At 64.3% G+C, this 23,558-nt stretch overlaps 2 protein-coding genes across 3 annotated transcripts in view; one reads left to right on the forward strand and one right to left on the reverse strand.

Annotated features, from left to right (window-relative positions):
• Positions 1–14: 14 nt before the first annotated feature.
• On the forward strand, positions 15–7,739 carry OGG1 (8-oxoguanine DNA glycosylase). 2 transcript variants are annotated; one of them, XM_050960748.1, is made up of 7 exons: positions 15–141; positions 1,069–1,412; positions 4,447–4,626; positions 5,129–5,307; positions 6,256–6,403; positions 6,544–6,593; positions 6,730–7,739. In XM_050960748.1, the coding sequence occupies exons 1-7, from the start codon at positions 44–46 to the stop codon at positions 6,985–6,987; spliced, it is 1,257 nt and encodes a 418-aa protein (XP_050816705.1). In that variant the 5' UTR covers positions 15–43; the 3' UTR covers positions 6,988–7,739. The 2 variants fall into 2 exon arrangements, with proteins under 2 accessions (XP_050816705.1, XP_050816704.1); XM_050960747.1 differs by having other exon boundaries at positions 6,544–7,009.
• Positions 7,696–23,558, reverse strand: part of CAMK1 (calcium/calmodulin dependent protein kinase I) — a 22,775-nt gene continuing 6,912 nt past the window's right edge. Inside the window, exons 2-11 of the mRNA XM_050960749.1 lie at positions 17,197–17,328; positions 15,484–15,558; positions 14,028–14,166; positions 11,470–11,596; positions 11,111–11,186; positions 10,633–10,745; positions 10,379–10,457; positions 10,053–10,140; positions 8,544–8,670; positions 7,696–8,409 (exon numbers count right to left, since the gene is read on the reverse strand). Of these exons, the coding sequence (XP_050816706.1) occupies positions 8,345–8,409; positions 8,544–8,670; positions 10,053–10,140; positions 10,379–10,457; positions 10,633–10,745; positions 11,111–11,186; positions 11,470–11,596; positions 14,028–14,166; positions 15,484–15,558; positions 17,197–17,328 (1,021 nt within the window). The 3' untranslated portion in view covers positions 7,696–8,344. The remainder of the gene's footprint in view (positions 8,410–8,543; positions 8,671–10,052; positions 10,141–10,378; positions 10,458–10,632; positions 10,746–11,110; positions 11,187–11,469; positions 11,597–14,027; positions 14,167–15,483; positions 15,559–17,196; positions 17,329–23,558) is intronic.

The following is a 23,558-nucleotide window of genomic DNA, read 5'->3' on the forward strand; positions in this document are numbered from 1 at the left end:
ATAGAGGTGCCGGCGGCAGCCTAGAGCGCCGTGGCCGGGCGGGATGAAGCGCTGCGGGGGCCCGGCGCTCTGGGGCCACCTGCCCTGCGGGCGCTCGGAGCTGCGGCTGGAGCTGGTGCTGCGCTGTGGCCAGGCCTTCCGGTCAGCGGGGCGGGGGGGGGGCTCGGGAGGCGGGGTGGTTGGGGGGGAGGACAGGACCCCGGGGGGCGGGGTGGGGGAGAGGGCTCGGGAGGCGGGGTGGTTGGGGGGGGGGGAGGAACAGGGCCCGGGGGGCGGAGGACAGGACCCCGGGGGGAAGGGAGGGGAGAGGACCCGCGGGGGGCGGGGTGGTTGCAGGGGGGGAGGACAGGACCCCAGGGGGAAGGGAGGAGAGGGGAGAGGACCCGAGGGGATCAGAACTCGGGGGGCGGGGCGGTTGGAGGGGAGAGGACCCGCGGGGGGCGGGGCGGTTGCAGGGGGGGAGGACAGGACCCCAGGGGGAGGGGAACAGGCCTCGGGAGGTGGGGTGGTTGGGGGGGGGAGGAACAGGGCCCGGGGGGCGGGGCGGGGGAGAGGGCTCGGGAGGCGGGGTGGTTGGGGGGGGGGAGGACAGGACCCCAGGGGGAAGGGAGGAGAGGGGAGAGGACCCGAGGGGATCAGAACTCGGGGGGCGGGGCGGTTGGAGGGGAGAGGACCCGCGGGGGGCGGGGCGGTTGCAGGGGGGGAGGACAAGACCCCAGGGGGAGGGGAACAGGCCTCGGGAGGTGGGGTGGTTGGGGGCGGAGGCTCCCCACCCCGTGCAGACTGGACGGGAGTCGGCACCGAGACCCCGTTCCTGGCCCCCGGCACCCCTAGCCTGATCAGCAGCTGTGCCTTGCCACTGGGGTCCTGGCCAGCGGGGCCTCGTGTCTCTCCAGCACGTGCCTGCCCCGGGGGCTGCCCCCACATTGGGAATCTGGCAGCACGTGAGCAAAGCCCTTGGGACAGTTGGAGGGGCCCTGGGCTGGAGAATCCAGGCCCCTTCGTGGGCCAGGAGCACAGAGGTGTTGGGCAGCCACCCCCTGGCCCTGACTGGCCTGTGTGCGCCAGCTGGAGGGAGCGCAGCCCTGGACACTGGACCGGGGTCCTGGCGGGTCGGGTGTGGACGCTCAGGCAGACCGAGGAGCAGCTCTGGTACACGGTTCACGAGGAGGAGGAAGAGGAAGGCAGCCACACAAAGGCCACGGGGCAGGAGCTGCAGCCCAGGGGAAGAGACGCAGGGGGGAGCCTGCACCCTGAGGCCCCCACCATGGAGGCTTCAGGTGGCACAGACAGCTTTGAAGCCCAGCAGATCCTCCATGACTACTTCCAGCTGGACGTAGACCTGGCCAGGCTGTACCAGGCCTGGGGCGCTGTGGACCCGCATTTCCAGAAAGTGGCTGCCAGTTTCCCAGGTACATTGGTGCCAGGTAGCCAGAGCAGAGGACTGAGCTGGGGGGATCATGTGCATGTCATGGGTCACCTGGCAGACTGGGACAGGAGCAATGTCTCAATGGGACTTTCGTCTGGCCAGTGCTTTTCGCTGTGGGGGCTGGACTGGCAGAGCTCCAGCACGCTGACCCTGGCGGCAGACACTGGCTATCTTGCACTAGGGGCTCACATGGGCATGGGGACGCTAGGTGGGTGGACAGGAGCCTTCCATTGACCAAGCTGTATCTGGGCCGGGGCTGCTCGTCCAGCACAGACCCTGCTCTCCGAGCCCTGAGCGATGCCATGGGCAATGAGCAAGGGCAGTTCCTCTCCTCTGCTGCCTGGCCTGTGCATGGCAGCCCTGCTGTGCCCTCAGGGTGAAAGTCACTCAGAATGGGGCTGGCTGAGCCCCTTAGCCCAGCCTCAGCTGGGGGAAGCAGGCCAGCCCTCACCACATGCCTGCAGGCTCCTGATTGGTTTGTGGCTCTTCCCAGCTGTTCTGCTCTGCTCTTGGTGCTCAGGGCTGAGTGGGCTTTTCCTAGGGGGATGTCAGGGTGCTGCCCCTCCAGCAGGGCCTCGGCACACTTCCTCTCCACCTGCTTCTCCCATGTCACACTGTGCTGCGCCACCCCCGCCCAGGAGCAGTACCTGGTGGGCTCTGGGTCAGCTTCCCAGGTGGTAAGGCCAGGCCTAAGATCCAGGGGGGCCTTTCTTGCCTGCAGGACCCAATCTCATAGGTCCTGATCCTTTCCAGTCTCCCAGCTTCGTAGGACACTGTTCCCCCTCTGGGGGGGTGGGGGTTGCAGCGCTCCTTGGCCCTTGATGTCCAACTTGCCAGGCTGAGCTAACGCATGTTTTGTGTGAATGGGCCTAGCTGGCTGCACGCCTGCTTGGCCTTGGTAGATTTACCCCTCTCTCAGTCTGTGGTCAGCAGGGATTGCAGTTTTCTTGCCAGATGAGCGACAGCATGCTGAAGAACATCCGGCTCACACCGATTCCTGGGCAACTCCACTAGCAATGCCCCCATTCGATGGTGGTCGCCCAGTGACACCTGCTCTGGGAGAGCTGGCAGTTAGCCAGGGTTTACCCCAGGTAACGTGTACTGTACTGAGATGGTACAGGGCAAATATTTGAAGCAGACAGCTGTGCAGCACTAAGACAAAGGCCTTACAAAAGTTATGACAGTTACATTTATTGGCCAAACATGGAAGCTCCTAAAAGAATGACATGTGCCATGTGTCTCAAACGCCATGGGCTGGCATTATGTTCCCGCCCTTTCATTCCTTGTTTGTTGAATCCCGTAGCAACTTTTCCATTATTTTGCCCGGGGGTTGATGTCAGGCTGGGTTGGCCTCTAGTTACCAGGATATCCCACTTGCGCTTTTTGAATATTGACTTGACCTTAGCACTCACCTTGTCTTCTGGAATTGCCCAGCTAATTCCTTAAAAGTAACATCAGTAGCTGAGATCTCCTCAGTCAGCTCTCTTACCACTCCTGAGAGCCAGTCTTCTAGACTTGCTGATTTAAACATTTGTCCCTAGTAGATGTTAACATCCTCCTAAATTGCTAATGGCCTGGAAAGTACTATTTCATCCTCATGTGACACAATATGCTTCTTTCCAAACACAGAACAGTTATATTTAACAACACTTCTGCCTTTTCTGCATCATTTCTGTCTAGCAAGGGCTTCTACTGTTGTTCTTTCTTTTATTCATATTCTCAAAAACTCTTCATTCTTGCCAGCCATGGATTTTCTCCTGGTTTCTTTAGCTTCCCTTATTAATTTTCTACATTTCATAACTTTAAATTTATATAACTTGCCATATTTTTCCTCTTTTTCCCATTTGTTACATATAGGTTTTTTATTTCTAATTGCTGCCTTCACTTCACTTCCCCACTGAACCAGGAAGGCCTCCTAACCAAAGTTGTCCTTTCTCACTTGTAGAATCATGGCATTTTGGCCATCTGATAAATTCTTCTTAAAGAACTTCCAATTTTTTTCTGTCTACGTTTTTCCTTCCGATCAATTTCATTCATAATCTTCCTCACTTGTGGGCTATCAGCTGTCTGGAAGCATCAACTCCCCAGTGCAGTTCTGGCACCTTCTTCTTTCCTGTCACTTGGCTCGTGTCCCAGTGAGTTAGCATTGCTGGGGGCCCGCCCCAGTGCTGACTGCCCTGGGTGTCTGGCTGCCTTGGCACTCAGGGCAGCAGGGGGTCTCCCAGAGGGGCCTCGGAATAGTCGGGGGTAACAAACGGGCATCACATCTCGCACGGATAAACCAGCTCATGCATTTCCCCCGAGTCCCATGTGAGCCTGGCAGGAACCTGCTGGGACAGGGCTGAGAGCTGGATTCCAGTCTCACCTGCTGCTACTTGGCAAGTCCCTGCCTCTGCCTCCTGTCCCGACTTGGAACGGTAGGGACAGGACACTCTGTTAGCGTGTGCTCTGCAGAGGGGGATGTTAGCCCGCCCAGGCATGCCCTGTCAGTGTAGCGTACCCGCTGACAGAGGCGAGTCCCAGTCTCCGTGCTGCCAGGCCCTGTTGCACCATGTGTACCGGAGCAGTGTACCAGACTCCCTGCTGTTTGGGCCCATTGCAAGGGGGAGATCTCGGAGGAACAGTGCTGAGAGACCCCTTCCTCTGCTCCAGGGGCCCTGTGCAGGATTGGGGTGCTCAGCAGGGTGGGGCACACAGTCACATCTCTCAGCTCAGCCAGTCTTTGTGAAGGCCAGCGGCCGAGGGAGGAGGTGGTGGCCAGTCTGGCACATGTGGAGCCCTGGCTGTGCCATGCCCTGCTGAGTGTTGGTCCTATGGCTGGGGCGAAACTTTGCTCCTGCCTGGCGCCTGTGGCTGGGGAGAGGAGCTGGGGCCTGCCCAGGCTGGTTTAGTCATGGGCTGTGGGGTACTGGGCGCTGGCCCCAGGGAGGGGTGGTGGCTATGGGGGCTTTGCGTGGCACTGCCATGTGGAGGCCAGGCAGCACTTTCCCTGCCTGAGGCAGCCCTCTGGTCTGCAGGTGTCCGTGTGCTGCGCCAGGACCCTGTCGAGTGTCTCTTCTCCTTCCTTTGCACCTCCAACAACCACCTGGCGCGCATCACGGGCATGATTGAGCGCCTCTGCCGGGCCTTTGGGCACCGCCTCTGCCAGCTGGATGCGGAGCCGTACCATGCCTTTCCCTCACTGCAAGCCCTAGCTGGTGAGTATGTCCTGCTCCCCCCCTCCGCCAGCTGGCAGCCCCGCACCCGCCCCCTTGCCCCCATACCACCGGCTGGCAGCCCTGCCCCCTCTTGCCCCCCTCGCCAGCTGGCAGCCCCATGCCTGCCCCCTCCTGCCCCTACCCCAACAGCTGGCAGCCCCATGCCCGCCCCCTCCTGCTCCCCCCCGCCAGCTGGCAGCCCCATGCCTGCCCCCTCCTGCCCCTACCCCAACAGCTGGCAGCCCCATGCCCTCCCCCCTCCTGCTCCCCCCCCGCCAGCTGGCAGCCCCATGCCTGCCCCCTCCTGCCCCTACCCCAACAGCTGGCAGCCCCATGCCCGCCCCCTCCTGCTCTTCCCCGCCGGCTGGCAGCTCCACACCCACCCCCTTGTACCACCCCCGTGTCCATCCCCCGCAGCCGGCAGTCCAGCACCCACCACCTCATGGCTCAACCCCCTGCAGCCCAGTCTCCTCCCCACGGCTGACCTGCTGTTCTGGGGCAGGTGCTGACACTGAGCGACGGCTCCGGGCTCTGGGCTTTGGCTACCGGGCAAAGTTTGTGAGCCAGAGTGCCCAGGCCGTGCTGAGGCAGTTTGGGGCTGAGGGGTTGCACCAGCTGCGCAGCACCCCATACCCGGAGGCCAGGAGGCTGCTGTGCGCCCTGCCTGGCGTGGGGGCCAAGGTGAGTGCTGGGGCCCCAGGGACTCAGCACAGGCCCCTGGCTCCTTTCGCCTCAACCCTCGCGCGACTGCCAGGGAACAGGGCCCCATCCTCAAGCATGCTGAGAGCTGGGGGCGGGGGCCCCACAGGGAATGCGTATGGCAGGAGCAGCTCAATGTAGTGGGCTGGGGGGCACTGATGGCTGGAGGAGGGGGCAGGTGGGGGTGCTGATGGCTGGGGGGTGCTGAGGGTGGGGGTGCTGATGGCTGGGGAAGGGGGGCAAGTGGGGGGTGCTGTTGGCTGGCTGGGGGAGGGGGGTCAGATAGGGGTCGGGGGCGCTGATGGCTGAGGGAGGAGGCAGGTGGGGGTGGGAGGCAGGTGGGGGGTGCTGTTGGCTGGTGGAGGGGGTCAGATAGGGGTGGGGGGCGCTGATGGCTGGGGGAGGAGGCAGGGGTGGGAGGTGCTGCAGGAGGGGGGCAAGTGGGGGGCACTGTTGGCTGGGAGGGTGAGTGCTGATGGCTGGGGGAGGAGGCAGGTGGGGGTGGGAGGCGCTGGGGGAGGGCGGTAGGTGAGGGGTGCTGTTGGCTGGGGAGGGGAGGCAAATGGGGAGGGGGTGCTGATGGCTGGGGGAGGGGGGCAGGTGGGGGGCGCTGTTGGCTGGGGGAGGCACTGATGGCTGGGGTAGGGGGTCAGATGGGAGGGGCGCTGATGGCTGGGGGAGGAGGCAGGGGTGGGAGGTGCTGGGGGAGGGTGGCGCTGTTGGCTGGGAGGGGGAGTGCTGATGGCTGGGGGAGGAGGCAGGTGGGGGTGGGAGGCGCTGGGGGAGGGTGGTAGGTGAAGGGTGCTGTTGGCTGGGGAGGGGGGCAGATGGGGAGGGGGCGCTGATGGCTGGGGGAGGGAGTAGTTGGGAGCTGATGGCTGGGGGTGGGGCCTGACCCCCTCTTTCCTCCCCCCCCCCCGTCGGGGGCAGGTGGCAGACTGCGTGTGCCTGATGGCACTGGACAAGGCGGAGGCGGTGCCTGTGGACACCCACGTGTGGCAGATCGCCCGGCGGGACTACAGCCTGGAGCTGGGCTCAGGCACTCGGTGTGTGACGATGCGTGTGCACAGTGAGCTTGGTGAGTGCCAGGGGGGTCGCGCTGGGCCCCCTATCTGGGGAGCAGCTCAGCAAGGAGAGGGGGTACAGGGCGCAGGCTGGCAGGGAGGCCGTGTGGCCCCAGGGGCTGCTCCCCCCTTCACTGGAATTTTCTCTCCTCAGGAGACTTTTTCCGGCAGCTCTGGGGACCCTACGCAGGTTGGGCGCAGGCGGTGAGTAGTGCCCAGGGCATGTCCCCAGGGGCCCCCTTACCTGCGGAAAGGGGCAGCCCACAAGGACAGATCCCCCTTCCCACGGCTGGGCACACCCTCTCCACCCCCAAGCTCCCCATCTCTCCCTATCTCGCAGGTTCTCTTCTGTGCCGATTTAAAGATGTTCCGGCAGAACCCCGGCACAAGTGTCAGGACGAAGGGAGGCCCAGCCCGTTGCAGACTCACCCCTGCCCTGGAAGCAGGGGGGCAGGACTCAGCTTCACCTGGAGCCACAGGGACTCTGTGCATAGAAGCAGATCCAGCCCTTTGTGCCCTGACTGGCAAATGCCACCGTAAGCAGCCCGGTGGGGGAAAGTGCTGCACTGGCCCCTCCCCACAGGGGGCTGGGCACTGAGCTGCGCTGCACATGCTAAGCTGCTCCTGCTGCTGGCAGAGGGGGAGAGAGGAGAGTAGGGGGGACCCAGTTACAGCCTCTCAAAGCTGTGCCTGGCTGGGGGCTGGGTGTATGGACCAGGTCCGTAACACAGACTATCAGCATGCAGAGCAGCTGGAGGGAGGAGGGGGGCTCACTGCAAACTCAGCCATGTTTACAGGCCAGGCTGGAGAACCCACCAGGGCGAAAGGCCAGTGCCGGCCCACCTTGGCTCAGCATAGCGCCCCTAGGAGAAAGCTGGTGCCAGGCAGAGGCTCCTGAGGCTCAGCGTGGGGGAGAGCCCACGGGAGCCGAGCTTGAGACCTTCCCTTTGGCCCTAACGCTGGTGCCTGCTGCAGCGCTGGGTGCCAGGGGGGGCAGTCCAGAGCTGCTGGGCCTGGCACTGGGAGAGGCACAGGGCCAGCCTGCAGTGTGGGACCCTGGGGGGTGCCCTACAGGGTCTGCCAAGCGTTCCCATGTGCACTCAGCAGGGGGCATGGAGTCACCCTCCCCCTCAGGTCCCCCCACCCATGGCACAGGCTGAGGGGCCTGGGGCACTGACCCAGCAGAGCCTTGCCTTGGCCTGGCCACAGCACGAGTGGAGGTGGGGGGAACACGTGCCCCCGGGAGCTCAGGGCAGCTCCCTCAGCCGCCGGGCCAGGGCCCCAGTGAGCAAAGCCACCGCCAAGCTGCATTCGCTGCTTTCCTTTAATACAAGCGTCAACGTAGAAAGAGCCTTGCGTGGAAATTCTGCTTGAACATGCGGGGAGGGGCTGGGGCCATGGGGGGGGGAGGTACGGGGGCTAAAAGTGGGGACTGCAGCTAGGTGAACCGGCCCCTTATTCCACAGCCTGTCACCCTGCAGCTTGGCTGCACCGGCCCCGACCCCCGGCCTTGCTGGGGATCTGGCCAGAGCGCAGTACCTGAGCTCCCGCCTGTGCAGTGGGGGGGGGAGGGAGGGAGGGAAGGGGGCTGCAGTGGCATGAGCAAGTACATGCAGGCCCCAGCACGGGGGAGGGTCAGTGGCCTAGCCCAGGCGTGGCCCCTAGGGAGGCTGGGCCTTGGCTCTGCCCCAGGGGAAATGCTGGGTTCCTAGCCTGCACCCTGCAGGTGGGGCAGCCAGGCCCCAAGCGCCAGCTGCTGTTGCTGTCTCCCCCGGAGGCTCAGTCCTAGGCCAGCTCTCTGCTGTGCCCTGCCACCCGGCTTGGATCAGCTGCAGCAATGACACCAGCTCTTGGTGCCTCCAGTGGCAGCCAGCGCCCCTACCCCACGCAGCTCGTCCCCGAGGCCAGGGTCCCCGTGGGGCCGTGCTGGCGAGGCAGGGCCATGCTGGGTGCTGTCAGTCCTGGGGGGGGCGGTGAGAGCTGGGCCCCAGCGACCTCTCACAGCCCCTGGAGTCTGCCCCTGCCGGGAGAGAAGAGGCCATCAGATGCAGCATTCCTGCCTGGGGGCTCGGCTCAGCCTGGCACGGGAATCTAGCCCACCCAATTCAGTGTCCCACGGGGAGTCCCTGGCCTGGCCTCGTCCTGGAGACTCACCGTTGCTGGCGCCAGCCTCCAGCAGCTCGCAGGGACTGGTTGGAATGGTTTGCCCGGGTCCTTCCTGACTGGTTCCAAGCTGCAGCTTCCTCATGTGTCTCACCACGGCGGTGGCATTGAACGCTTGCTGTACCAGGAGAGAGGGGCAGCGGTGAACGGGCGCCGCTAGCTAACAGGGACCGGCTCCACCGCCAGCCCCAGGGCAGCAGGCACAGGAGTCGGGCCCTGCTAAATTCCCGGCCATGAAAAGTGCATCACAGACCGCGAGCACTGGACTTTTGTGTGCTTCTCCCCCATGCAGTAGATTTCACAGCGTGTCTCAAACGGGGGAAGGGGTCACAAGGTTATGTGAGGGGGACTGCGCTGCTGCCTTCAGAGCTGGGTGGCCAGCGAGCGGCGGCTGCTGACTGGGGCCAGCTCCACAGGCAGCAATACCGCAGGCCCGCCCCCCGCCCCTGCCCCCTCCATGACTCCTTTTTGGGTCAGGACCTGACAATCAGCACCCCTAAGTTCAGATGTAAAAAGCTGAAATCATGAAATTTACAATTTTTAAACTGTGACTGAAACTGATGAAAATGGGGGATGAATTTGATAGGGCCCTATACAGCCCAGTGCTCCCCCCACAGCCAGTGCCCCACCCTCCTCCCCACAGCTGGGAGAGCCCAGTGCCCCCCCCACAGCGCCCTCTGCTGGGAGTGCCCAGGGCTCCCCCCACAGCCAGGGCCCCCCCCCACAGCGCCCTCTGCTGGGAGAGCCCAGTGCCCCCCCCCACAGCGCCCTCTGCTGGGAGAGCCCAGTGCCCCCCCCACAGCGCCCTCTGCTGGGAGAGCCCAGGGCTCCCCCCACAGCCAGGGCCCCCTCCCACAGCGCCCTCTGCTGGGAGAGCCCAGGACTCCCCCCACAGCCAGTGGCCCCCCCCCCCACAGCATCCTCTGCTGGGAGAGCCCAGTGCTCCCCCCACAGCCAGTGCCCCGCCCTCCTCCCCACAGCGCCCTCTGCTCGGAGAGCCCGGTGCCCTCCCTCCCCACAGCATCCTCTGCTGGGAGAGCCCAGTGCTCCCCCCACAGCCAGTGCCCCGCCCTCCTCCCCACAGCGCCCTCTGCTCGGAGAGCCCGGTGCCCCCCCTCCCCACAGCACCTTCTGCTGGGAGAGCCCAGGGGTTCCCCCACAGCCAGTGCCCTGCCCCCCCACAGCGCCCTCTGCTGGGAGAGCCCAGTACCCCCCCTCCCCACAGTGCCCTCTGCTGGGAGAGCCCAGTGCCCCCCCTCCCCACAGCGCTTTCTGCTGGGAAAGCCCAGTGTCCCCCCGCATAGAGCCCTCTGCTGGGAGAGCCCACCGCTCCCCCCCCACAGCCAGCACCCCACACCCCTCCCCACAGTGCCTTCTGCTGCGAGAGCCCAGTGCCCCCACCCCAGTGCCCTCTGCTGGACAGCCAGTGCCCCACCCCCACTCCCCACAGCACCCCCTGCTGGCAGAGGCCGGGGATAGCATAGCTGCGGGTGCACTCACTTTCCACTTGCTTTTGGCGAAGTTCTTTTTGATCTGTTCACTGACAGACTGGTGGATGTTCTTGTCCAGCGCAGTGTCCCCGGCGATCCTGAGACGGGCACGGGGGGGGGAGGGGGTTGGTACCCAGGGTGGCAGGATCCCAGCAGCTACCACCCCCTCCACACACACTGCTTACAGGGCAGGCCCAGAAAGGCTGGGGACAGAACGACCCAGCAGTGGCCAAGTCCTGGCTGTGGAGAGACAGTCCCTGTCCCACTCCAGGGATGCCAGGGTGGGGTAGTTTGTCAAAGGGGATCCCCGGGGGGGACAAGGGATGGGCCCCTTACCAGGGGTGCTGCAGGGCCTGCTCACATGTGAAGCGCTTGCTGGGATCCTTCTCCATTAAGCGCTGGATGAAATCTTTGGCTAGAACCAGAGACAATAAAGATCCATCATGGCACCCGCCGGCCCCTGCCCACCCTCCCCACATCCCTCCTCTTCTGCAGCCCCCCCCATGTGACCGCTGGCCAGACCGGCCCCTGCCCACACGCCCTGGGCACCCCGGAGCCCGTGGGGACAGCAGAACCCAAGCCCTGTGCACCTGACTCGGAGATGTCATCCCAGTAGGGTGAGTCGAATTCGTACTCGGCCCGCAAGATCTGCTCAAAGAGCTTTGCATCGTTCTCGTCATAGAAGGGGGGGTAACCACACAGCCTGTGGGGGGAGAGAGAGATCACTGCTGGGGGGAAGTGAGAGATGGGGGGACCCGCATAGTCGGGGGTGGGGGAGAGCAAGATCACTGCTGAGGGATGCAGTGAGAGATTGGGGGGGACCCACACAGTCGGGGGGGAGAGTGAGATCACTGCGGGGGGGGAGATGAGAGATGGGGGGACCCACACAGTCGGGGGGGGGAGAGAGAGAGAGCGAACTCACTGCTGGGAAGGTGACAGATGGAGATAACTGCACAACTGGGGGCGGGGAGGGAGAATCACAGGAGGGATCCAGGGCATGTACCCGCCCAGTCCAGGGGGATCCCCAGATCCCTGCACCACCCCCCCCGCCCGCCTCGCAGTACCTACAGGATGTAGGCGATGACACCGATGGACCAGCAATCCACAGCCTTGCTGTAGGGTCTCTGGGCCAGCACCTCGGGGGCTGAGGGAGGGAGGGGGGCGTCTGTGAGGCTGGGTCTTGGTCTCCTTCGAAAGCATTAATTACATGCCCCCCCCCAACAGGGAACCCCAACATGAGGCAGAACCCCCTCCCCTGACAGGGAACTCGAACGTGGGGCAGAACCCTCCTCCCCCAACATGGAACCCCACGTGGGGGAGAAAACCCCCCCCACTCCGGGAAAGCGCAGGCGGGGCAGAACCCCCCCACCCCCGGGAAAGCGCAGGTGGGGCACGCTCCCTGCCCCCTGTCCCTTGCCATCACTCACCCACATAGCCGGGGGTCCCACAGGCTGTGGACATGACGCTGCCAGAGCCCTCGATCTTCGACAGGCCGAAGTCGCTGATCATGATCTTGGAGTCTGGGTCCGGGCTGTAATAGAGCAGGTTCTCGGGCTGCACCGAGCCAGGGGGTCAGCCAGGGCCCAGCTGGCTCCAGCTCCCCAGCCCAGGCCCTGCCCTGCCCTCCACATCCTTCCCCACATGCGACAGGGCCTGTCCTGTGTGTCCCACACAGCACATTTCCTGCCCGCACCCCCGTCCCGGCCTTGCCACGGTCCCAGAGGCCCCCATGCCCTGGCCCTGCCCCATGGCCTCACCTCCTGCCCCGCCCCGATCCCAGAGGCCCCCATGCCCCGTCCCTGCCCCATGGCCTCACCTCCTGCCTCTGCCCCGATCCCAGCCGCCCCCACGTCCCGGCCCTTCCCCATGGCCTCACCTCCTGCCCTGCCACGATCCCAGCTGCCCCCACGTCCCGGGCTTGCCCCATGGCCTCACCTCCTGCCCCTGCCACGATCCCAGAGGCCCCCATGCCCCGGCCCTGCCCCATGGCCTCACCTCCTGCCCTGGTCCCCTGCCCCGATCCCAGCCAACCCCATGCCCCGGCCCTGCCCCATGGCCTCACCTCCTTCCCTGGTCCCCTGCCCCTATCCCAGCTGACCCCATGCCCCAGCCCTGCCCCATGGCCTCACCTCCTGCCCCTATCCCAGCCACCCCCACGTCCCGGGCCTGCCCCATGGCCTCACCTCCTGCCCTGCCACGATCCCAGCTGCCCCCACGTCCCAGGCCTGCCCTATGGCCTCACCTCCTCCCCCTGCCACGATCCCAGAGGCCCCCATGCCCCGGCCCTGCCCCATGGCCTCACCTCCCGCCCTGGTCCCCTGCCCCTATCCCAGCTGACCCCATGCCCCGGCCCTGCCCCATGGCCTCACCTCCCGCCCTGGTCCCCTGCCCCTATCCCAGCTGACCCCATGCCCCAGCCCTGCCTCATGGCCTCACCTCCTGCCCTGCCATGATCCCAGCCGCCCCCACGCCCTGGCCCTGCCCCATGGCCTCACCTCTTGCCCTGCCATGACCCCAGCCCCCCTCCCCAGTTCCTGCCCCATGACCTCACCTCCTGCCCTGCCATGACCCCAGCCTGCCCCATTTGTTCCCATCCCTACCAGCCTTCTGTCCCCCATTTGCTCCTAGCCCCCCAGTCTCTTCCCCTCCCCACGCCTCCCACCTTGGCAGTCGAGTCAGCCTGCCCAGGCTTCAGCAGGGGGCATTGAGGCCCCAGGCCAGCACTGCAGGGCCCAGGCCCAGGCAGTGGGAGGAATATGGCAGGGGCCGTCCTGCTGAGCCCCTCAGCCCAGTGACGGGCACTCGGGTGCTCTGGGGTCGGGGAAGAGGCAGGTGCTGTCCAGGCACAGGGAGGGCGTCAGAGGGGCTGGAGCACGCTCAGTGCAAATGGGGGCTTTGAAGAATCTCACAGACACTCGCTGTCTCGCTGAGCACGCGAGACCAGAACTCTTCTGGGCTCGGAACACAGCACACTTGGGCCAGGCTCCTGAGGTCGGGCAGAGCCCCACTGGCCCCAGAGCACGAGGCTGCGTAACTTCCCACCCCAGCGCCCAGGCATGGACGTGCTGGAGCTGGGCAAACAGCATCTGCTCCCCTCAGCTCCTTCTCGGGAGCAGCCAGGCCAAGTGACGCCACGGAAATCAGGAGCACTAGGCAACCCTCCCGATAGGTGTAGCTCCCTGTGCCACCTGCCCAAACCAGCCTTGTGAGCTCTGAGCCCTGCCCGCCCCGGAGGAGAGGAATCGGCTGCTGCTTGCCCATGGCTGCCACCTCTGGTGTCTGCAGAGAAACCAACACGCCCTGCAGGGGACAAACGCAAGCCAGGGTATTTCAGGAAGTCCAGACTGAAGGAAGGGCCCAGGATCGCTGTGAAGGCAGCTCCACATGCCCTTGTCCTGTATGGAAACCAATACAGGCAACGGCCATAAAACTCTTCCACAGCGACCCCTGCCCTGTTCTACTGGGCAGCCGGGACACAGCACCTGCAAACAGATCCCTCGTCCCAGGGGCTCCCGGCCTGCCAGCCGGTTCCCCACCCAGCTCTTTGGGCCACCCTCAACCACAGCAACAAACACCCCTCCACAACTGGGCTGCTGAGCGAGCGTGGGGGCTATCAACCCAGCCAGCTGCCAGCAGGGCCAGGGCACTCGCAGACACCTCCCTGCAAGACATAGCAGAGCCCAGGCGACGCAGCAGCTGCCCCCAGGGACCGTCCAGCAGCACAGCACACACACCGTCGGAAAGAGCCTCCCTCAACCTGAACAGAGCCTGGGGAGACTCCTCTGTGCCCGCCCCGGGGGAGGGAGGCAAAGCAGATCAGAGCCCTCAGGCAGCCCTGGCCTGCAGCTCAGCCTGCCCCAGCACAGGCCTTTGGTGACACCTTGGCAGACCTGGTGCAGGCACTTGCCAGCGATGCCTTGGTGACTCAACTGCCTGTGTTTAGCAGTGCCATGCGGGCAGGGCCCCTCCCCAGATGGTGGCTCACCTTCAGGTCCCGGTGCACAATGCCCATATCGTGCAGGTACCGCACAGCGTCCAGGATCTGCCGGATCAGCTGGCTGGCATCCCGCTCTGTGTAGAACCCCTTCTCCACAATCCGATCAAAGAGCTCCCCGCCTGAGACACTGCAGGTGGAGGGGAGAGCTCCGGGTTAGCCCCCGCCCCAGCCATGGGACGTGCGTGTCAAGGACTAGCCCCCTGCTCAGCACTGGTGGGACGTGTGTCAGGGACTAGGCCCCGCCCCAGCCGTGGAACGTGCGTGTGTCAGGGACTAGCCCCCTGCCCAGCACTGGTGGGACGTGTGTCAGGGACTAGCCCCCGCCCCAGCCGTGGAACGTGCGTGTGTCAGGGACTAGCCCCCTGCCCGGCACTGGTGGGACGTGTGTCAGGGACTAGCACGCACCCCAGCCATGGGACGTGTGTGTCAGGGACTAGCCCCCTGCCCAGCACTGGTGGGACGTGTGTCAGGGACTAGCCCCCGCCCCAGCCGTGGAACGTGCGTGTGTCAGGGACTAGCCCCCTGCCCGGCACTGGTGGGACGTGTGTCAGGGACTAGCCCCTGCCCCAGCTGTGGAACGTGCGTGTGTCAGGGACTAGCCCCCTGCCCGGCACTGGTGGGACGTGTGTCAGGGACAAGCCCCCACCCCAGCCGTGGGACGTGCGTTTGTCAGGGACTAGCCCCCTGCCCGGCACTGGTGGGACATGTGTCAGGGACTAGCCCCCGCCCCAGCCGTGGGACGTGTGTCAGGGACTAGCCCCCGCCCCAGCCGTGGAACATGCGTGTGTCAGGGACTAGCCCCCTGCCCGGCACTGGTGGGACGTGTGTCAAGGACTAGCCCCCGCCCCAGCCGTGGGACATGCGTGTCAGGGACTAGCCCTCTGCCCGGCACTGGTGGGACGTGTGTCAGGGACTAGCCCCCACGCCAGCCGTGGGACGTGCGTGTGTCAGGGACTACCCCCCTGCCCGGCACTGGTGGGACGTGTGTCAGGGACTTGCCCCCTGCCCGGCACTGGTGGGACGTGCGTGTGTCAGGGACTAGTCCCCTGCCCGGCACTGGTGGGACGTGTGTCAGGGACTAGCCCCCACCCCAGCCATGGGACGTGCGTGTCAGGGACTAGCCTCCTGCCTGGCACTGGTGGGACGTGTGTCTGGGACTAGCCCCCGCCCCAGCCGTGGAACGTGCGTGTGTCAGGGACTAGCCCCCTGCCCGGCACTGGTGGGACGTGTGTCAGGGACTAGCCCCCGCCCCAGCCGTGGAACATGCGTGTCAGGGACTAGCCCCCGCCCCAGCCGTGGGACATGCGTGTCAGGGACTAGCCCCCTGCCCGGCACTGGTGGGACGTGTGTCAGGGACTAGCCCGCGCCCCAGCTGCCTCTGGCACCAACACAAGCACATCCCCTCCCCGCTCTGCCAGCCAAGGTGCCTCCTTCCTCCACTCACAGCTGCATGATGAGGTAGAGGTGACCCCCACTCTCGTAAATGTCATCCAAAGCCACAATGTTGGGGTGCTTGATCCTGAAAGAAAGATGGGCAGCTTATGAGATGGGGGGGCTGGAGACAGGGACACTGCAGGGAAGTTGGGGGGGGCTGCAGATAAGGGGCTGCAGGGGATACAGGGGGGGTTGGTGATGGGAGTGCTGAAGACGGGGGCTGTGGAGGAGCTGGGAGGCTGGAGATGGGTAGGCTGGAGACAAAGGGGCCACGGGCAAGACGGGGAGACCATGGGGGAGGGGGTCACAGAGGAGCCAGGGGGCTGGAGGTGGATAGGCTGGAGATAGGAGGGCAATGGAGGAGATTGGGGGGGGGGCAATGGGGGAGCTGGAAATGGGGCCACGGTGGAGATGGCGGGGCTGGAGATGAGTAGGCTGGAGACAAGGGGGCCACGGGCAAGACGGGGAGACCACGGGGAGGTCACGGAGGAGCCGGGGGGCTGGAGATAGGGGGGCCATGGGGGAGCTGGAAATGGGGCCATGGTGGAGATGGGGGGGCTGGAAATGAGTAGGCTGGAGACAAGGGGGCCACGGGCAAGACGGGGAGACCACTGGGGGGGGTCACGGAGGAGCCGGGGGGGCTGGAGGTGGGTTGGCTGGAGACGAGGGGCTGCGAGGGAGATGGGGGACTGCTGATGGGGGTGCTGGAGACAGGGAGGCCGCAGGTGAAGTGATGAAGGAGCCGGCCCTCGCAGACACCAGGCCCTGCCCTGGGGTGCTGTTCGCTCCTCCATGGACCAGCCATCACAACCCAGCCCAGGCTGGGCAGCCAGCGCAGCCTGGCCCTGGAATCCTGCAGTCCAGCCAGGCAGTGGACAGGAGTCCCTAGTAGGGGACATTCCTGGGCACCACAGGTCTCCTTCCATGAACCAGAGATGGGGCGCAGGGGTCACCTTTGCTCTCTGCTTGGTCTTGCTCTGCACCCCGCCACCCTGAGGCCGCTGCCTGCCCCACAGGAATGCCCTGGGGCAGAAAGGTCCCCAGCCCGGCCCCTGGTGCCAGGGCACAAGGCCAGGACTGTCCTGCCCCAGCTCCTGGGGCCAGGGAGACCATGGGCAGCCATGCCAAAGCTAACGCACGTCCGCAGGCTGCCATGCCTACCTGGGGGCAGCCCAGCCCACGCAGCCCCGGGCTCACACCAGGCAGCGGACTCCCCCCACTCCTCCTGCAGGCCCTGGGCCCAGCAGCACCAGCCTGCAGAGCAGCTTCTTTGGCTGGAACACGCAGACCAGGCTCCACTCTAACCTGCTGCCAGAGGGTTGCCCCGCTGCACTCCCCAGCCCAGCAGCGGGTGGGATTAGGGGTGTCGCAGCTGGGCCTTGGCCAGGTGGGCAGCTCGCCCAGGAGTCCCGGGACACGGCTGGGACATCACGAGGCTCCAGCCTGGGGTTATTTTTAGAAAGACTCTGATAAGTGGCCCAGATGTCTGGATGTGGCTGGCCCAGAGGGGAGTGGCAGAGCTCTCTGAGCAACCTCTGGCCCCTCGTGGCACAAGCAGCTGGGCAGGAGGCAGGAGGGTGCAGACCCTGCCCGGCGGCGGGAGGCGGGATGGTATCTCTCACGAAGATGCACACTCGAATGCAGGGGCCGGGGGTGAGCCAGGCCAGCCCTGCACCCAGGGGCAGAGTCTGGCAGTCAAGCTGTCCATACTGGCAGCACCTACTTGTGCAGGACGGCGATCTCGTTCTCCAGGCTGGTCTCCTTCCCCTCCAGGGCCTTCTTGGCAATGCACTTAATGGCCACCAGCTTCCGGCTCGTCCTCTCCTCAGCCAGCACCACCTCAGAGAAGGCTCCCCTGGGGAGAGAAGGGGTGAGCTGGGGCGGGGGACCGGGAGCAGCCCGGACGTGAGAAGCACAGCTGGCTGCTGTTGGCATGGTAACAGCCGGAAACCCCAGCTATTTCTAGAAGAGAATGAGGTGGGGGGGGGGGGGGAAGAGGCAGAGCCATGCTGCCCAAGTGCTGAGGTGCTGGGGGTCACACCCGGGCCTGCGCCTACACAGCGTCAGGACATGGGGCTGTTGCCGACGGCCCATCTGGGCGCAGAACCAGCCTTGGGCCCTGGCCAGCAGCTCCCCCAAAAACAGCCGGGGTAGGAGCCCCAAGAGCCCAGCCCTGTGAGATGCCAAGCTCTGAGTCGCCTCCCCCTGCTGCCGTGCCAGAGGCAGGGACAGCCCAGGCTGGGCCGGCCAGCGCAGGAAGGGGCTTAGCTGGGCGCCACGACCTGCTAGCAGCATGCAAGCGAGTCACAGGAGGGCAGGCAGCACTGCGTCCTTGCCCCCCCCCACTCTGCCCCAGGGGTCACCTAGTGCATCCCCCCCGCAGGCTGACCCCCAGCCCAGATCATTCATCCTCTTCCACTCTCACTGATAAAGCCCCATTGCACTCCCCAGGCAGGCCACACTCAGTGCTAGCGCCTCAAGCCAGCCCCGGGGTAGGAGTACCTGGATAACCAGTCCCCACATGCCCCCGCAGAGCCAGCTGCACCGTGGCACCAGGCGAGGGGTCCCTGTGTACACAGCACCCACGTTCCCCCCACCACCCCCAAGCCAGGTGGCACCGTGGCACCAGGCAAGGGGTCCCTGTGTACACAGCACCCACGTTCCCCCCGCCCCGAGCCAGCTGCACCTTGGCATCAGGCGAGGAGTCCCTGTGTACACAGCACCCACGTTCCCCCCCCCCCGAGCCAGCTGCACCTTGGCACCAGGCGAGGGGTCCCTGTGTACACAGCACCCATGTTCCCCCCCAGAGCCAGCCGCACCTCAGCACCTGGTGTTGGGAGACTTATCCCACTCAAGATAGCCCCTTTGGGTGGAGCTCTTGTGCCCACCCCCTGTCATGGACCCAGCAGCAAACTCTCTTGTCAGATTCAGAAGCAGCAGTAGCACGCGCCTGGGCCCAAGACAGGAGCCAGCCAAGCTACGCCACAGGGCTTGGCTGGGAGGCTGTTTGCACAAGAACATCCTGATCCAGCCCAGGGGCCAGGCATGAGATAAGGGCGGATCGGAGCCGCCCATGGCAGCTGGCAAAGGCTGGCCAGGGAGCGCATGGAAACCAGCTGCACTGGGCTCACTCCACCCAAGCCAGTACCAGGTAGTCGCACCCCAGCCCCCACTGGGCCCTGCAGAGGCTCCCACTCCTGCTCCTCCTAGCCAGGAACCGGGCACAATGCCAGGAGATGGAAGGAGGAGACGGCACCCGGAGCCCACCTGGGGCTCTCCCAGAGCTGCTCCAGTGCTCAGATGGGGGGATTTAGCAGGAATTCCAGGCTCTGCCCTGCCAGGTCTGGCGTTCCTGCACAGTCCATCTGGAGAGGCTGGAGATTAGGGGGTACCCAGCCCCACTGCTGGAGTGCTGCTGAGTGGGCTGGCCTCATGCAGAGCGGGCTGCCTGCTGCTGACCCATGGCCAGCTAGCTTTTGGCTTGCTCGCTTGGGCTGGAAACAGGAAAAGGCAGAGACTGCCAGGGCCCAAGTTTCCGGAGAGGACAGGAAGTGAAACGTGGCTTATTTAATACTGTGGCATCTGTAACCCCTGGGAGTCTCATGCTGCCCTCCCATGGAAACCCCCAGCCCTGAGATTCCTGCACTGCCCCAACCTTCAAACCCCAGCCCCTAGGATTCCTGCCCAGGGGACCACCCAGTGCAAACCCCAGCCCCTAGGATTCCTGCACTGCCTCACCCCACCCTAGCCTGGGGGAGAAGTCAGTGTGTAGGTTGATCCAGCTCCTGGCTCCCCAGAGGCCTGCAAACCAGCCCAGTGCGAGGGAGTTGGGGATTATACAGAGGGGACCCTGCCAGTGCAGATGGTGTCATTCCCCCAGCACAGACGGGGGGGGCCTGTCCTCACCCTACTGGTCAGCGTGATGGGCCGTGAGCTCAGCACCAGAAGCCGAGACCTGGCCACGTTTCGGGGCAGCACGCCGAAGCAGCCAGAGCTGCTGAAGGACTGTGCAGGAGGACAATGAGGTGGTGTGATGGGAGTAGGGACTGTCTGGGTGCGGGATGGGAGAGCCGGGGATGTCTTTAGGTGAAGGACAGGAATTAAGCCTGTAACCTGAGCCAGGGAGCAGGGAGGGGGTCAGCACCTTTGCCCGGGAAGCTGGACAAAGGAAGGGGCCGGCTGGGGGGAATTAGTTCAGTTTCGGTTTTGGGCTGGGTGGTTGGAATTCAGGGGACTAAGCTTCCTGAACCCCAGCAGGAATCGATTGAGGGGTCCTGACTGTGCCTCCAAGCTCTGGTGTAACCTGCATTCCTGTTGTCCAATAAACCTTCTGTTTTACTGGCTGGCTAAGAGTCACTGTGGGTCCCAGGAAGAGGGGTGCAGGGCCGGACTCCCCCACACTCCATGACAACTGGTGGCAGTGGCAGGAGATACTGCACCCCGTGGACGGCGCTTCCTGCAGTAAGTGACTGGGGAGCAGTAAAACGAAGGGGTGATTAACCCCTGGGAGTGTGTGCCCAGTGAGAAGGACTTTGCAGTAACAGGGTCCCCCGGGGGATTGCAGCGAGCGGTCCCAGGGGCGGAGGAGTCTGCAGCTCGACCCTGGCAGAGAGGTGGTGACCTCAAGAAGGGCTGGTGCACTGGGGGTCCCCCTGGAAACCGTGGGGAGCGGCGAGCACCCCGGCCTGTGAGTGGCCAGCAGGAAGATGTATGCCCAGCGGCGCAAGTGTGACCTGGTGGAGCTGTGCAAGCAGAGGGGGCTGCACCCAGGGAGACGCACCAAGGACCAGCTGATTGCCCAGCTGGAGGAGGGAGACCGCATGAATGAACGGAGCCCTGTCTCTGAGGGAAGCAGCCGAGCAGATGCAGCGCAGGCACCAGTGTCTGTCCCCGCTGGGACTGGTCCGCCGGTGGACGAGGGCTTCCCGAGACCCCCCCCTTCCTATGCCTAGGGGAAGAGCAGGGAGGAGCCCAGCGGCTACCGAGGGCACCGTGACCCCCCCAGCCAGCAGGCAATCCTCCCGGCGACGCTGGGAATCCGCAAGCGGCTGGAATGGGAGAGAGAGCTAAGACAGAGAGCTGGAGGATCGTGAGACAGAGAGAACATGACCAGGAGGAGAGAGACAGCGTCATGAGCTGGAACTGGCGAGGCAGCGGGGCAGCGGGCCCCCAGCTGCGATGAGTGAGGGGGGGGCCCAGGACTGCGCAGAGCTTTGATAAGTGTATCCTGGCCCAGCGTAAGGAGCGGGAGGACATGGATGACTTCCTGGAGGCCTTTGAGACGGCCTGCGAGCTGCACCAGGTAGCTCCGGCAGACAGGCTCCGGGTTCTCACCCCCTTACTGGACCCCAAGGCCGTGGTATTGTACCGCCAGCTGGGAGAGGAGGAGAAAGGGAACTACGAACTATTCAAGCAGGCCCTGCTGCGTGAGTTTGGGCTGACTCCTGAGATGTACCGGGAGAGGTTCCGGAGTCAGGATAAAACCCCTGAGGTCTCATATCTGCAGCTAGCCGTCCGCATGGAGGGATACGCCAGCAAGTGGGCATATGGGACCCAGACGAAGGGGGACGTGGTTAAACTGCTGGTACTGAAGCAACTGTATGAGTGGTGCCCATCCGACCTGAGGCTGTGGTTGAGGGACCAAAAGCCAGAGAACCCGCGACATGCAGGGCGGCTGGCTGATGACTTTGTGAAGAGCCAGTCGGGGGGTGGCAGGGAGGAGTCCGAAAGAAACAGGCCTGCCACGATGCAGAGAGAGAGTCATCCTAGGACCTCCCAAAGGGGGAATAGGGAGAACCCCCTCCCAAGGGGAACGCCCAGCATCAGGGGCAACCGACCGGTTCGAGGGGACCAACGGGACATGAGCTGCTATCAATGTGGCCAGAGGGGCCACATACGGTCCCAGTGCACCAGGCTCAAGGACAGACTGAGCAGACCGACCCCACACCGGGTTAACTTGGTAGAGACCCAGCTGGACGAGGGGCAGCGTTCGCAGGAAAGGGGGGCTGGCTGCGTACCACCTGCAAAGGAGGGAGGAAGGGCCCAGGTCAGCTCCTTTGGGGGGCTGGATGCTCCAGGCTCTGGGTTTTTGGTTTACAGGGTGGGTGCAGGGCTGCCCCTCCGGAGAGAGTGCCTGGTTTCCCTGAAGGTAGATGGGAGGAAAGTCACTGGGTACTAGGACATGGGCGCAGAGGTGACGCTGGCCCGGCCCAAGATGGTGGCCTCAGATCGGATGGTGCCCAACACCTACCTGACCCTGATGGGCATGGGCGGGACCCCATTCAAGGTGCCCGTGGCGAGGGTACACCTGAAGTGGGGGGCCGAGGGCTCCAAGGACATGGGGGTACACCCATATTTGCCCACGGAGGTGTTAATGGGGCGGGGGACCTGGAGGTCTGGCAAAGCAACGCCTGGGGTGCCCTGGTCGTGACCCGTAGTCAGAGTCAGCGCAAGGCACTGCACCCCGACAACGGGGAAGGGACTCTGCCCGAGGTGCAGGACCCTAACCTGGTGGGGAGGGAACGCCCAGGGACACGGCTCCGAGAGGCTGCGGCCTCAGACCCAGCCAGCGAGAGAGAGCCGGTCCCCATTCCTGTCCCAGCTGCGGAGTTCCAAGCCGAGTTGCAGAAAGATCCCTCCTTACGGAAGCCCAGGGACTGGGCTGACCTCAGTGCGGTACAGACCATGAGGAGAGGTTGCAAGGAGAGGTTCCTGTGGGAGAAGGGGTTCCTGTACCAAGAATGGGCTCCCTCAGGGGAAGTGGAGTCATGGGGGATCAGGAGGCAGCTGGTGGTTCCCCAGAAGTTTCGTCACAAGCTGCTGTACCTGGCCCATGACATCCCTCTCCCAGGGCACCAGGGAATCCAGCGCACCAGACAGAGGCTGCTACAGAACTTTTACTGGCCTGGGGTCTTTACCCATGTCCGACAGTACTGTCAATCCTGTGACCCCTGCCAGAGGGTGGGCAAGGCCCGGGACAAGGGGAAAGCGGCTTTGAGGCCTTTACCCATCATAGAAGAACCTTTCCAGAAGGTGGCCATGGACGTAGTGGGACCTCTCAGCAAGGCGACCCAGTCAGGGAAGAAATACATTCTGGTGTTGGTAGATTTTGCCACTCGCTACCCCGAGGCGGTGGCCTTGTCCTCTATTGAAGCAGACACCATGGCAGATGCGCTGCTGACCATTTTCAGTCGGGTGGGGTTCCCCAAGGAAGTCTTAACGGACCAGGGGTCCAACTTCATGTCAACCCTGCTCCGGTGCTTGTGGGAGGAATGTGGGGTCCGGCACAACTGGGCCTCAGCGTATCATCCACAGTCCAACGGGCTGGTGGAAAGGTTCGATGGGACACTAAATATGATGCTAAAAACATTTATGAACCAGCACCCGCAGGACTGGGACAAGTACTTACCTCACCTGCTGTTCGCGTACAGGGAGGTACCCCAGGAATCTACCGGGTTTTCGCCTTTCGAACTATTATATGGAAGGCGGGTAAGGGGGCCCCTGGACCTGATGAGAGACGAATGGGAGGGGAAGGCCACTCCCGAGGGAGAGTCAGTGGTGGAGTATATCCTGACCTTCTGGGAAAGACTTGCCGAGCTCATTGGCCTGGCCAGGGAGAATCTGGCCCGAGCCCAGAGGAAGCAGGTCTGGTATGACCGCACGGAGCGGGACCGTGCATTCGCCACCGGGGACCAAGTGATGGTTCTCATCCCCGTGAGGAAAAACAAACTCCAGGCTGCCTAGGAAGGGCCCTTCAAGGTTATCAGGCAACTAAATGAAGTAAACTATGTGGTGGAGCTGTCAAACCGGGCACATCACCGTCGGGTGTACCATGTGAATATGATGAAGCCGTACTATGACAGGGGGAATGTGGTGTTGGCCGTGTGTGGACATTGGGAGGGGCAGGGAGATGACCCCTTAGTGGATCTATTCCCTGGGACAAAAGCTGGTTCCCCCCTGGAGGCGATTCCCCTCTCTGATCAGCTGACCCCGGGCCAGCATACTGAGATCAGGGGGGTGCTGCATCTGTACCGACAGCTGTTTTCCAACCAGCCTGGACGCACTAATTTGACTGTCCACTGGGTG

The sequence above is a fragment of the Gopherus flavomarginatus genome, chromosome 6, assembly GCF_025201925.1.
Source record: "Gopherus flavomarginatus isolate rGopFla2 chromosome 6, rGopFla2.mat.asm, whole genome shotgun sequence".
Taxonomy (NCBI): Eukaryota; Metazoa; Chordata; order Testudines; family Testudinidae; genus Gopherus; species Gopherus flavomarginatus.

What these genes read in the sequence shown, in the direction of transcription:
- OGG1 (XM_050960747.1), top strand. Translation starts at nt 44, where the DNA reads ATGAAGCGCTGCGGGGGCCCGGCGCTCTGGGGCCACCTGCCCTGCGGG. An exon ending in CGCTGTGGCCAGGCCTTCCG is followed by an intron (nt 142 to 1,068) that starts GTCAGCGGGGCG and finishes TGTGTGCGCCAG; the next exon opens with CTGGAGGGAGCGCAGCCCTG. An exon ending in CTCACTGCAAGCCCTAGCTG is followed by an intron (nt 4,627 to 5,128) that starts GTGAGTATGTCC and finishes GTTCTGGGGCAG; the next exon opens with GTGCTGACACTGAGCGACGG.